Source organism: Panthera leo (assembly GCF_018350215.1).
Source record: "Panthera leo isolate Ple1 chromosome A2 unlocalized genomic scaffold, P.leo_Ple1_pat1.1 chrA2_random_Un_scaffold_54, whole genome shotgun sequence".
Classification (NCBI taxonomy): Eukaryota; Metazoa; Chordata; class Mammalia; order Carnivora; family Felidae; genus Panthera; species Panthera leo.
In genome coordinates this window covers 96,043-108,376 of record NW_024962217.1, presented here as the reverse complement: position 1 = coordinate 108,376, position 12,334 = coordinate 96,043, and the positions used below count along the sequence as shown (strand labels likewise).

General features: G+C 51.5%; 1 protein-coding gene across 1 annotated transcript in view; it reads left to right on the top strand.

Moving 5' to 3' along the window:
* The window catches only part of LOC122212707, a 39,876-nt gene extending 32,314 nt beyond the window's left edge, over positions 1 to 7,562 (top strand). Inside the window, exons 16-17 of the mRNA XM_042926668.1 lie at positions 2,938 to 3,010; positions 6,723 to 7,562. Coding sequence (XP_042782602.1) covers positions 2,938 to 3,010; positions 6,723 to 7,018 — 369 coding nt within the window. The 3' untranslated portion in view covers positions 7,019 to 7,562. The remainder of the gene's footprint in view (positions 1 to 2,937; positions 3,011 to 6,722) is intronic.
* The last annotated feature ends 4,772 nt before the right edge of the window (positions 7,563 to 12,334 follow it).

Sequence of the window (12,334 nt, the reverse complement as noted above, 5' to 3'; positions counted from 1 at the left end):
ACCTTGGGGATTACAATTAATACCTTAAACTTATAAGAGTCTAGTTTGAATAATACTACGTTAATTTCGGTAATATATACTCTGATCCTATACATCTTCCTACCTCTTCCTTTATATTGTTACATCTTTACACATTGTGTGCCCATTAAGAAAGATTTATAATTATTCTGTGAATTGGTCTTTTAAGTCACCTAGAGAAGAAGAGGAGTTACAAACCAAAGTACGACAATCCTGGCTTATGTCTCAACCTGTGTGGTTATCTTTCTGAGCGTACTTTATTTCATCTACTGTCTAGAGCCTCTGTTTTAGCCTAAATATCTCCCTTTAGCATTTCTTGTAGGGGAGGTCTGTTGCTCATGAGTTCTCTCAGCTTTTGTTTATCTAAGAACATCTTAATTTCTTCTTTATTCCCAAAATATGGTTTTGCTGGATTTAGAATTCTTGGTCGGCAGATTGATTTTCCTTCCAGGACTTGAAAGGTGCCCTCTGGACTCCATGGTTTCTGATGAGAAATCAGCTGTTGATCTTACTGAGGCCCCTTGTATGTGATTAACCACTTCTCTCTCAATGCTTTCAGACTCCTCTCTTTGGGTTCTGAGAATCTGGCAATGCTGTGTCTTGGTGTGAACCCTTCTGAGTTTATCTTGCTTGGAGTTTGTTGAGCTTCTTGGATGTGTAGATCCATATCTTCCATCGGATTTGGAAAGCGTGCAGGCTGTGTTTCTTCAGATACTTTTTCTCTCTGCCCCCTCTCTTCTCCTTCTGGGCCTCAGGTCCGCCAGGTGCTCTTCATTTTCCTTTGTTCCATTTTTCTCCCTGGTCCTCAGGTTGGAGAATTTCAATTGTCTTCAGCCTCACCGATCCTTTCTTCTCCTGCTCTGTTGTGAACTCTTCTAGTGAATTTTTAATTTCACACTTTTCGGTGGCAGAATTTGGTTCTTTTTTGTAATTCTATCTCTTTATTGATTTTCTTTTTTGTTCATTCGGTATTTTCATGACTTCCTTTAATTCTTCACCTTGGCTCATTGAGCACATTTAAGATAACTGACCTAATGTCCGTGACTACTAATTCAAATGTCTGGGCTTCTTCCAGGAAATTCTGTCAAATTATTTTTCTCCTTTGAATGTGCCATATTTTCCTGTTTCTCTGGATGTTTTATAATTTTTTGTTGAGAACTGTATATTCTGAGTATTATAATGTGGTTAAGTCTGGACATTAGATTCTCCCACTGCTTGGGATTGTAGATCTTTGCTTGTTGAACTGTCAGTTTGTGACTCTCCCAAGCTACTTTTGCAAAACATGTATTTGTTGTTGCAAAGTTTCTCTCATTATCTCTGTGGTCAGCCAGTGTTTTCCTTCAATGTCTGGCTGCAAATAAGGGGAATAAGTGTCCCATTAGATGCTCCCAAAGACAGCTACTGCTGCCAAGGGGGCCAGGGCAAGCGAGCCCTTGTGCCGGCCCCTCGGGACATGACCAGACCAGACCAACCAAAGGCACAACAGACAAGTTTTGGAGTACAGAGTCCCTACTGCCTGCACAGGAATGAAGGCTGTTGGCCTGTAGCCACAGGACGACCAAGGGTGGGTTTGTCGCTGCTTTGTTGACACCACTCACTCGGGAGAGTTGGACAGCATCCCTTCCCTGGTGCTGTGCACCATGTCTGGTCTGGCTTCAGAGTCTGGAATAGTTGACCCCAAAGGCTCTCTTTAGCACAGTGGTCACATCTGGTCATGCTTCCTGTTCCCTGGCTTTGTCCTCAGGTGAAGGATGCCGATGTGCACTCTGAGAACACGTGTCACCACCTCCCCACAAATCTCTACCCCGCAGGCAGGCCTCCACTGTTCCACTGCCCGGCTCCATTGTGTTTCTGTTTTCATTCTAAACAAACAGTGTGCTTCCCTGGGGCATCATTTCAGTAATACCTTGATCACCTTTGCTTCCAAGCTCCATCACCTCCTTCTGTGGGGTTTTCTTACATGTCCTGCCTCTATCAGGTTGCTGCCCACTCTGTGGCCCTCTGTGGCCGGCGCCCCCACCTCTTACCCGTCAGAGCCCTGCCCCCACCTCAGCTCCCACAACTGCCTCTGCGTTGGGTCTCCTGGGGGCCTGTCCATCTCAACAGCATTGTCCTCACGCCTGGCTTTTCTGCAGTCTGTTCCCGTTTGCTTCCTCTTCTTCAGGGAGCCATTGTTCATGAGGCTCCCCTTTCATTTCCTTCCTATTTAACCTCATTCATGCCTCAGTTTGTATCTTGACTAATTCTCAAGAGCTGGCTCTGGGAGGAGGACAAAGGCATGTACGGGTTTAGAGATCTCCTAGAGACACTGGACTTGCAGAACCTTCCAAGGAAAGTTGTGCACAGCTGCACAGTCCAGTCCCACCGCAGCCCTGTAAGTCAGAAGGAGCACCGTCCCCGGCCATTTGGCAAGAGCCAGGCTCTCCCCTGTCGTCTGTGCAGGGGATTTGAAGTCACCGTCAGCAGGCCCAGTAGCACCAGGGCAAGGGAGAAACCTCCTGCTTTCGAGAGACGGTGTGAAGACATTCGGGGCCCCTGGGTAGCCAGAACTCACCACCAGCAAGCAGATTGTGCAGAGAAGGTGCCAAGCAAGATGAGGCGGCCTGTGTTGTGTCTTCCCCCCATGCCAATGGTCCAAATAGGCTTTGCTGGCCCCCAGGAGACCCTCCTGCTCATCAGGAAAAGCACCACTTGTCTCTGTCCTGATGCGCATGCAGAGGGAAAAGCCACCCCCCCAGCGCAGCCTCATCAGCAGCCCCACATACAAGTGAGTGCTCTGAACTCAAGAGGCGAGATGGCTGCCAGTGTCCCAGAGCCCGTCATGGCTCCATCTCCAAATTGTGCTCTTGCTGCTACATTCTGTCCCCTTTGGCAGTGCGAGAGATGCCATGTCACGTATTTCCTGTTATTTCTCTGCAGGTCTTAAAGGACCAACAGGAAATGAGTTTGCCTGTGGAAGGAGACAGTGCTGAGGGCAAAGGCCCAGCTTCAGGTAAGACATCACACAGTGTGGGAGTTGACATCCACCCAAGTTTGATTCCCTAAAGAGGAAAATGTTTTCTCCAGAAAAACAAGGAGAGGGAGAAATCACCGGTGGGGAGTCAAAGGCTAGGACGCTTGTTGTCTCAGTGGCAAGGAGGACAAGCTTGGGCTCACGTAGTGTCTGCCAATGGTGCCTGGCGTCCCCACGCTAGCCCCACCACCTGCTCTGTGTGCCACAAAGCAGCAGGTGCAAGACGTGGGGCTGAACGCCCCGCTGGCAGAGTGCCGGCAAGGTAGGAGCTGGCCCTGGATGGCGTTGCTGTGGCTGCCGATGTGAGCCATGGACCCTGACGTGCAGGGGTGGCCAGCCTAATGATGGCACCAGAGCGAGGGCCACGGAGAGTTTGACTAGTGACTGGAACTAAAGGCCTGATGTGCTCTGTTAGAGGCTCAGACTCCACCACCCGCACGCTGTCTGCCGAAATGCACGGTGATTTCGTTGTTCACTCGCCTGACCCTTCCAGAGTCCTTCTGAGACGGCCCCACCTCATCTAAGGAAATGTTCACCACTCAGCTTTTAAACAACTACCTACCCTTGGCCACGATGACGCCTCCTGCTGCCACCATCACTTCAGAGCTCACAGTGCAATTCTCCAGTGCTCCTGTTTCTAGAAAAGAGGTGGAGGCTGACCTTTCAACACACCTGTGGCCGCAGGAGTCAGTGGCTCCTGTTTCTAGAAAAGAGGTGGAGGCTGAGAGGGTGAGTTTGATTTCTGCGTGATTCCAGAAAGGGCCAAAGCTGGATTTTAAGAAACATAAAATACAAGCAAGTGGCATAAGTGACAGGGAGCCTGAGCCTCAGGTCTGGGTACATGGCAGGTTGGCTCCTGAGTGGACTGACACCACGGGCACATGCATGTGCACGCTGTCCATGTGGGTGTGGTGCTTGTGGACAGGTAAGAACAAGGGGTCCTCAGCCAGGGACAGAGGCAAAGAAAAAACCCACAGAGAGCCCCGTGGGCACCTGCAGCCTATGTCCCAAGAGTCCCTGCCTCCCTGGTGAGCCGGGTTCTCACGGCCTCACATAAGGGAGAGACAGGCCCAAGCTCAGGGCGCAGCCAGAATGGAAGGCCGATAAGTCATCCTGTAAAATCGGGACTCAAATGGCTACACGTGCATTGTAGTGGTGAGCCCGGAGGAACCCCGTGCTCCGCTCCCACAAGACACAAGAATGAACCTTGGAGCCGAAAGGAGCTGAGAAAATCCCCAAACTCCTCAAGCTGAGGATTAACACCAAGTGATTCTGGACCAGCCGTTTGCAGGTGCCAAGAGGCGCTCCCCTCGCAGGAGCTGGGAAGATACCAGCCGCTCTCATCCCACATGGCCACGCCCTCATGGAGGCCAAGGACACCACCGAAAAAGACACATGTTGGGAGTTGGGCTCAAGGACCAAATGCAAAGTAACTGTGGTTGTTGTTTGGGGAAACAACAGGCAAAGGGGAAAACATCTGAAGAGAACAGAAAACTTGTTTAAATTGCATGTGTATTTGAAGAGAAACCAAATAAAACTTAGAGCTGCAGAAAATACCCCTGACGTGGGGCAGCTGACTGAGGGTTTTGTAGCACACGGGTCACAGTTGGAGTTCGTGAGCTCGAAGCTGGAACTGGAGAAGTTACCTGACACTCAAAGAAGGGACGACAGGCGGAGAGCGTGACCGGAGGTGGGGCTTGGGTCTGTGGTGTGAGCGGGCTCCCCTGCAAGGAGGGCTGCTCAGGGGGCATTGTGCGAGGCAGTGGGGCTGAGGGCCCTGCACTGCAAACCCGCACACACTCGGGTCCAATGAGTCCAGGAACAGCAAATGAGACTGTAGATATGTCGTGAGCAAGCTGGCACACTCCAGAGACAAATAAAATGCGTATTTTTAAATATTTGGCGATAAAAAAGGGGAGTCCTTCCAGGGAATATCGACTAGCTACACTCGTTGTAATGGAAGCTACAGCAGAGTGGAGTCCTGCCTGCAGTACAGGGGGCCATCAGCCCAGGGCTGCCCTCCTGGCTGATGCACGTTTTAAGGTGAAAGTGAAGCAGGCACTTCACACAGAAGTAAGGAATGTTAGGGAGTGAAAAATAGACCATTTTCGTAGCATTTTTAGAAAGCAATGTCCCTAGGAACAGACCTAACAAAAGACATGCCGGACTCATGGAGAAAATGATAAAACTTGCAGAGAGACGTTTTAAGGAGCCTGATGAGTGCGGACAGACACAGTTCACAGAGTGCGTGCCAGGCCTCCCAGAGAGGCCAGTGCAGGATGCCAGCTCGAAACCCTGCGTCTGAGATGTGTGTGGAACTGCAAAGGATCAAGAATGCCAAGAAGCAGAAAAGGAGCAATTTAGGATGTCTGGCTGGGCTGCTTCCACGAAGCTTGTGAATCAAAGAGTGGTGTCTGTGCAGAAATAAGCACAGGGCCTGGTGTGGTGGCTTGCAGGGGCCGCGAGCACATCAGTGGGCACAGGGACACTGTTTCTGGTGTGGGGCGACTGACGAGCAGGGGTGGGTAGATTGTTTCATAAACGCGGAAACATTTGGTGCCGTGTGGGAATAACACTAATGAAACCAGACCCCACCTTGTACCGTTGACACAAATTAATTCCACGTGGACTAAAGACATAATGCGTGAAGGGACAACTATACAAACTGGAAGATAATATTTGGTACTATCTTCTTTTTTTTAATTTATTTATTTATTTTGGGAGAGACGGAGAATAGGGGAGGGGTGGAGAGCCAGGGAAAGAGAGAATCCCAAGCAGGCTTAGCACTGTCAGCACAGAGCCCGATGCGGGGCTCGATCCCAGGAAACCATGAGATTTTGACCTGAACCGAGACCCAGAGTCCGATGCTTCACAGACTGAGCCCCCCCGGGCACTCCTGGTACTGTCCTTATGTCCTCATGGTGACTGAGGGTCCTTAAGCAAGATTTTCTTTAAGGCACTGTCCCTAAAGGAAGATACACAGAAATTAGATCACACCCAGATACAAAGGGAGGCTGTCAAAAATTGGGAAAATATTTGTAACACATAGCTGACAAAAATTGGTGTCCAGGACACAAAGTACTATGACACCAGCAGGAAAAACGTAGACACATGATGACTAGGCACTTCAGGGAACAGGGAACCCAGAAGACCCACAAACAAGTGTGTACCTGCTGCCATCCTCCGGGAAATGTGACTGAAAACCACATGTGGTGGGGTGAGGTCCCTGTCACATGAGCAGGTGTGAGTCTGACATCACTGAGGACTGGCACAGGTGGGCCTGGGACGTGCACGTGGCTGGTGGGCTGGGCCAGTGCTGCACCCACAACTGGTGGACAAGGCTGTCGGCACCGCCAGTCATCCTGGGTGTGGGTGGGGAAATGCCTGCCCGCTGCACCAGGAGCCATGAGCATTGCTGCTGGGTCTGAGGAGATGCCCAGTACGGGGATCCCAGCATGGGGGATAGGTGGAGGAGGGTTCCCGCTGACCCGCTGAGCAGGGCTGTGTGTGCAGACACAGATGTTCTGTGCAGAAGCAGCTGCCCTCCTGGCAAGATGTCAGGACGGACTGCACCAGGAACCTGTCCTTGGCCTTCCTTGCAGAGGGCCGGTCCTGCACCCGGGGCCAAGGACTGGGCGCGCCTTCTGCTCACCGCCCTCAGGTGCTCATGACACTTTCTTTTGCTCTGCAGGAGACGAGGAGCCCACACTGGCCAAATGGGCTGTCCACACACCAATGGCCTTAGAGATCCGGGCTCGGGAGGCAGCCCTGAAGAAACTCAGGCTCCCGCACACACTGCCCTCCAGCAGCCAGAATGTGCCGCACATGGATGTCCCCTTGGAGAGGCAGCAGGTCTACGGCATGCAGCCTGCCACTGTCATCACCACCAGGAAGCCTGCAGATGGGCAGGTGTGCAATGGAGAGGACATCCAGCTTCCAGGACAGATAAAAGAGGAGACTTGGGGCCGGGCATCGCCACCCAGCTAGGAAGCAGAGAGCCCGCTCGATGCTCAGGGAGAGACCAGGGTCAACCTGGATATCTCTGTCAGCACAACTTGTGTCCGCCCTGCCACGGAAGCCCCTGAGTCCAGGGCAGGCGCTCACCCCGACTCCCATGATGCCTGACTGGCCTGAGGCCGGCAGGCGCTCCCGCCGTGTTCATGATGCAGTGCAGCCCTCGACTCTATGCAGGCACCAGTGGCAGCCGATGGCCCGGCTTCTTCCAAGCGGAGTGCTGGGTCCTGCATCCAGAGTCAAGGAAAGAAGGGAGCCTGTGCGCACCCTGACTTGTGCTAAACGGAAAGACTTTGACCACCCCTGCGCCTCACTCCACCTGGAAGCCATACTTGAAAGCCATTCATAATTTTTCAAACACGTCCCCATCGTGCTCCAAGATTCAGGACAGACTTGGTGTGATGTTTTCACTTGTGTTACTTAGGAATGTTGACAACTGTTATGAACCTAAGTAGCCTTTAAGGAAATTCTTCAGAATTTCTTAGAAAGTTATACGAAATAATAAAAAATAATTTCACTGGCAATAAGCTTGAAATCAGTCTTGGTAAACTTTAAATTCTTGGGTTTCAAGTGGCCTTTTCAAAGCCCCTCCTGCCCCCACCCAGCCTGGGGGCCACCTGAGTCCTGGCCAGAGTGAGGCCGAGGGGTGTGATACAGAGGAGGGGATTCTGGCCTTTTTTTTTTTTTTTAAGTTTATTTATTTTGAAAGAGAGAGAGAGAGAAAGACAGCAAGCAAGGGAGGGGCAGAGAGAAGGAGAGAGAGAGAGAATCCCAAGCAGGCCCCATGCCACCAGCACAGGGCCTGATATGGGTCTTGAACTCAGAAACAGTGAGATCATGACCTGAGCCCAAACCAAGAATCAGACGCTTAACCCACTGAACCCCCTAGGCGCCCCAGGGCTTCTGGCTTTATGGTGAACTTTTCACCACAAGATAATTAGTGCTCTCATGAAAATGTAATTTCATTGCATCCTGGATTCATACAAAGTGAGAAAATCCCCACAACACTGGAGAACAAAAGTGAGCTGATAGGTAGGTGGTCCAGGGCCAGGGGCTCCTTTGAAACCAGGCCTTGATCCAGAAGCCAGAAACAGAGCTGGGGGCAAGGATCCGGGATGAATCCAGTCTCAGGCAAAAATAAACTGAGCTAAACTGGCCCAAGTTAAGAAGCTAGATTTTCAGAGCTTGAGATCAGTCCAGATAAGCTCACAACCAAAGATCACAAACCATCACACATGAGAGAGCCAAGAAACAGTAAAAGAGAATTCAGACCCCCAGAAACCTCAAGGACTAGAAATACGGGATATTAAGGAGGATGCACAAGATATTTTAATGTTGGGGCGCGTGGGTGGCTCAGTCGGTTGGGCGACTGACTGCGGCTCTGGTCACGATCTCACGGCTCGTGAGTTCGAGCCCCACATCGGGCTCTGTGCTGACAGCTCGGAGCCTGGAGTCTGCTTCAGATTCTGTGTGTCTGTCTCTGCCCCTCCCCTGCTCACGCTCTCTGTCTCTCAAGAATCAATGTTAAAAAAATTTTTTTTAAACCAAAATATTTTAATGTGAAACAGAATGACAATAAGTAAGCAAGGAGAGGATGTTCTAAATGATCAGGAAGGTACGTAAAAAGACTGAAAAGAATTTTTAGAAATAAAAAATATACTTGTTAAAACTTGGATAAGTTAAACACCAGATTAAACATAGCCAAAGAGAGAGTTCTTGAACTGGAAAGTAATCTGAAGAAGTTGTCGGAATGTGGATGCAGCCGTGAGGGCCACGTGGAGGGAGGGCTGGCAGGTGTGGAGGGCAGGTGGGCCTCAGACGCGTCCACAAAGCCCACGAGAAGGGACTTACTGTAGTGGCCGGGTCTCCCAGGACTCACAAAACACGTGCCAGTGGCGGCTTGTCCAGCCAGCTGCACAGGTGAGGAGATCTACACCTCGACCTCCTGTACGGAAGCATGGGGCACCGGAGACACTCTGACCTTAAGGACAGCCAGAGGAAAGACCACCAACAGAGGAAGAGCAGACAGACAGCAGACATTCTGGCCGTAAGGACAGAGGGAGGAAACAACTTCCACAAAGCGTGACAGAAAAGTCACATACCCAGAAGTGCTACACGTAGGAAAAAGTAAAAACACATTTGTAGATGACAGAGAACTGTGCTTACTATCACCAAACACATAGTGCTGTGACTGGAGAAGGCAGAAGGGAGAGAAGTGCGCGAAGCAAACATGGACAGGAGGCACGGGGAACAGGTGTGACATTCACCCTGACCCTCTCGTGCTTCCTGTCAGCTCACCAGGTTTTCACAGAGTAAAGACACAGATTTGGACGACACAAGTAACGAGCCTGATTCACGGGATGGCTGCGGACCCCAGGCTCACTTGTTGGGAGGTGTGTGTTCTCCCGGGGCTCGTGGACCTTTTCTAGAAACGGAGCTTGGGCTGCCCTGCCTCACCTCAGCACACTTCACCCAGGGACCCTCGGCGTGCCGCCCCCTCTGTTCCTCTGCCCCTTCACACTGTGCCGGTCTTCCGGCTGTTCCTGTCCCTTCCTGCTCACTGCCAGCAGCATTCCCCTTGTGGTCCTTATGGTTGGGGAGCATCCAGCCTCTTGCGTCTGTGGGTTATAGTTTACGTCAAACTTGGAAACATTTGGCCATTATTTTTCTAACACCTTTTCTGCACCCTTGTCCCAAGTATTCTCTCTGCTTTTGGGGGGACCCCAATTAAGCACACAGTAGGCTACCTAAAGCTGTCCCACAGATCACTGACGATCCGGGTTTTCTAATTCTCTTCTTCCTGTTTCACTTTGGGTAGCTTCTGTTGCTACATTTGTTCCGTGCCTAATCTGCCATTGGCCTGTCCAGGGTATTTTCCATGTCACACACTATAGTTTTTCAGTCCTACTAATTCAGTCTGTGGTGCTGCTGTGACTCCCATGTCTCAACTTAAATTTCAGGCCCTGTGGAATGCAGTTAGCTGTGCTAATACCTCGTATCAGTCCTGGGTCAGTCCCAGATGACTGGTCTTGTCACATGGATCTGATTTTCCTGCTGGTTTGCACCCCTGGTACTGCTACATGGAATCATTATGTTCACCTTTTGGGGTGCTGAGTATTCCTGTATTTTTATGAATATTCTTGAAATTTATTCCGAGATACAGTTAAAGACTTTGATCTTTGTGTCTTGGTTGGGGCTAATAGTCCCCCACTAAGTTGTCTCCTTCCCCTGTTGCCTCAGTCGGCACTCCACGGATGCTGAGTCTTGAGCTCGGCCTCCACACTTGCTGCACACGCTGGCCAGACCCAGCTGCATTCTCACGGGCTCCTGCGGGGCTCTGGGTCCATCTTTGAGTTCTGTCACCCTGCATGGCGCTTGGAGGCTACTACCCAGGCACTTGCTGGGGACCCTGCCACTCAGGGGTCCTGTGCTTTGCTGCCTTTGCTCCATGTGAGAGAGCACACCTAACTTCTGTCACTCTGCCTCATCTGGACGCGAAAAACTGTAACAATGGGACAGATGGTACGTGCTGCTGCACAAAGGCCCATTTTCCTCTGCAAAAGCAGAAAATGCAATCATGGAAGCAGAGTCTGCCGGACCTTAAAAGGCTCAGCTGCTGTGTCCCCAGGAGGTGGAGAGGCACTGGGATGAACCCAATCCCGGAACTCTCGAGGGGAGCACTGTGTCAGAGCAGAGGGCATGGCTGCGCTAACCAGGAGGTGCGCACGCGGTCCTGTGCATGGAACGCTGCAGAGGAACTCTGGCTTAGATTAACTGGGGGCAGATCTGGACCGTACTAAGGGACAGATTTTGTTACCATGTGGAGGCTTCCTGGGAGGCTGTGGCACCTCTCTGTCCCACGGCTGCCTTCTGACAGGTTTTCATGCACATGTGGGAGCAGCTCCTTGAAGGGCTTGGATCTCAGTGGTGGCAGATTGTTTCTGTTTTCATCACCCGATAACTTGGTGGTGGACCGCGTCCTCCCAGAGGGGCAGCCAGAGAGCCACCTTGTTCACACGCCTCCTCTGGTGCACACTCCAGGCCCAGTTTTATGATTGCAAGGATAAATTCATAAGCTAAAAAAGCAAGTTTTGGGCTCCCTGGGTGGCTCAGTCAGTTGAGCATCCAACTGTTAATTTTGGCTCAGGTCATGATGTCACAATTCATGAGATCGAGCCCCGTATCGGGCTCTGCACTGACGGTGCGGGGCCTGCTTGGGATTCTCTGTCTCCACCCCCCTCTCTCTCTGCCCCTTCCCACCTCTCTCTCTCAAACTAAATAAATTTGCATTTAAAAATAAAGATGAAAAGGCAAGTTTCTGAAGTAAGCATCACACGCACGGGCTGTGGGCGCCAGCCCTGCCCTATGCCTCTGTGTGTCCTCGTGTCAACTACCCAACCTCTCTGAGTCCCAAGAGTTGCCTGGCAGCAGGACTGCAGTCAGGGCTGTGTGTGCTGAGGACCCCAAGGAGGATCCTGAGCTCTGTTCAATACACTGTTGTTGCCATCTTGGGGGTGCTACTAACTTTTACACAAGGGGCCCCAAGTTTGAATTCTGACCAGGCCCCGTATGTATAGCTGGCCCTGACAGTGATGCTGTCTCCACCCTCCAGAAGCAGGGCGCCAGCCAGCCTGAAATGTGGGGGCAGGACCTCCGCGGGCCGTGACTCTGCCCATCTGGCCCTGAGGGTGTCCCCATCTCCCGAGGCCTTGCCTCTCCTTCCCAGGGAAAATGCTCCTTGAACATTTATGCTCCTGAAACCTGGTGCCCACCTCCGTTGGCAGATTACCCTGTGTCTATGTCAGAGCTCTAACAGGTCTTGCAAAATGGATTCAACGGTCACCTTTGGCTGATACGACAGTGGGAACATAGTGTGCAATGTTTTTCTTTCTTCCTCTTGCATCATTAGTAGTGATGTCCAGGAGAAAGCAGTGCTCAGGCCTGAGTGGGATGCAGCGAAGACGCTGTCCAGCTCCGACCTGAACAAACAGAACCCTGAGTCTCAACGAACAGACCTCTAGACGGTCGCCCATCTTCTACCAGTTTGTAGCAGAAGTAGAAACTAGAGGGTTGAAAGGAGGCATGTGGAACCCAGGACCTCTGTGGGGCTGGGGTGGGGCTGAGCCCCTAGGGCTGCCTGTCCCTGGCTCCCAAAATGTCAGGAAAAGCACGTCCTCCCCACCGTGGCCTAGTGGTCTGCGGCAGAGCCTGCACCATAGCCCCCTCTCTGGTTCGTGAGCTGCCTGTGCAGGCTCTGAGCAGGCTGGAATCTCTGAGGTGAGCCCCAAA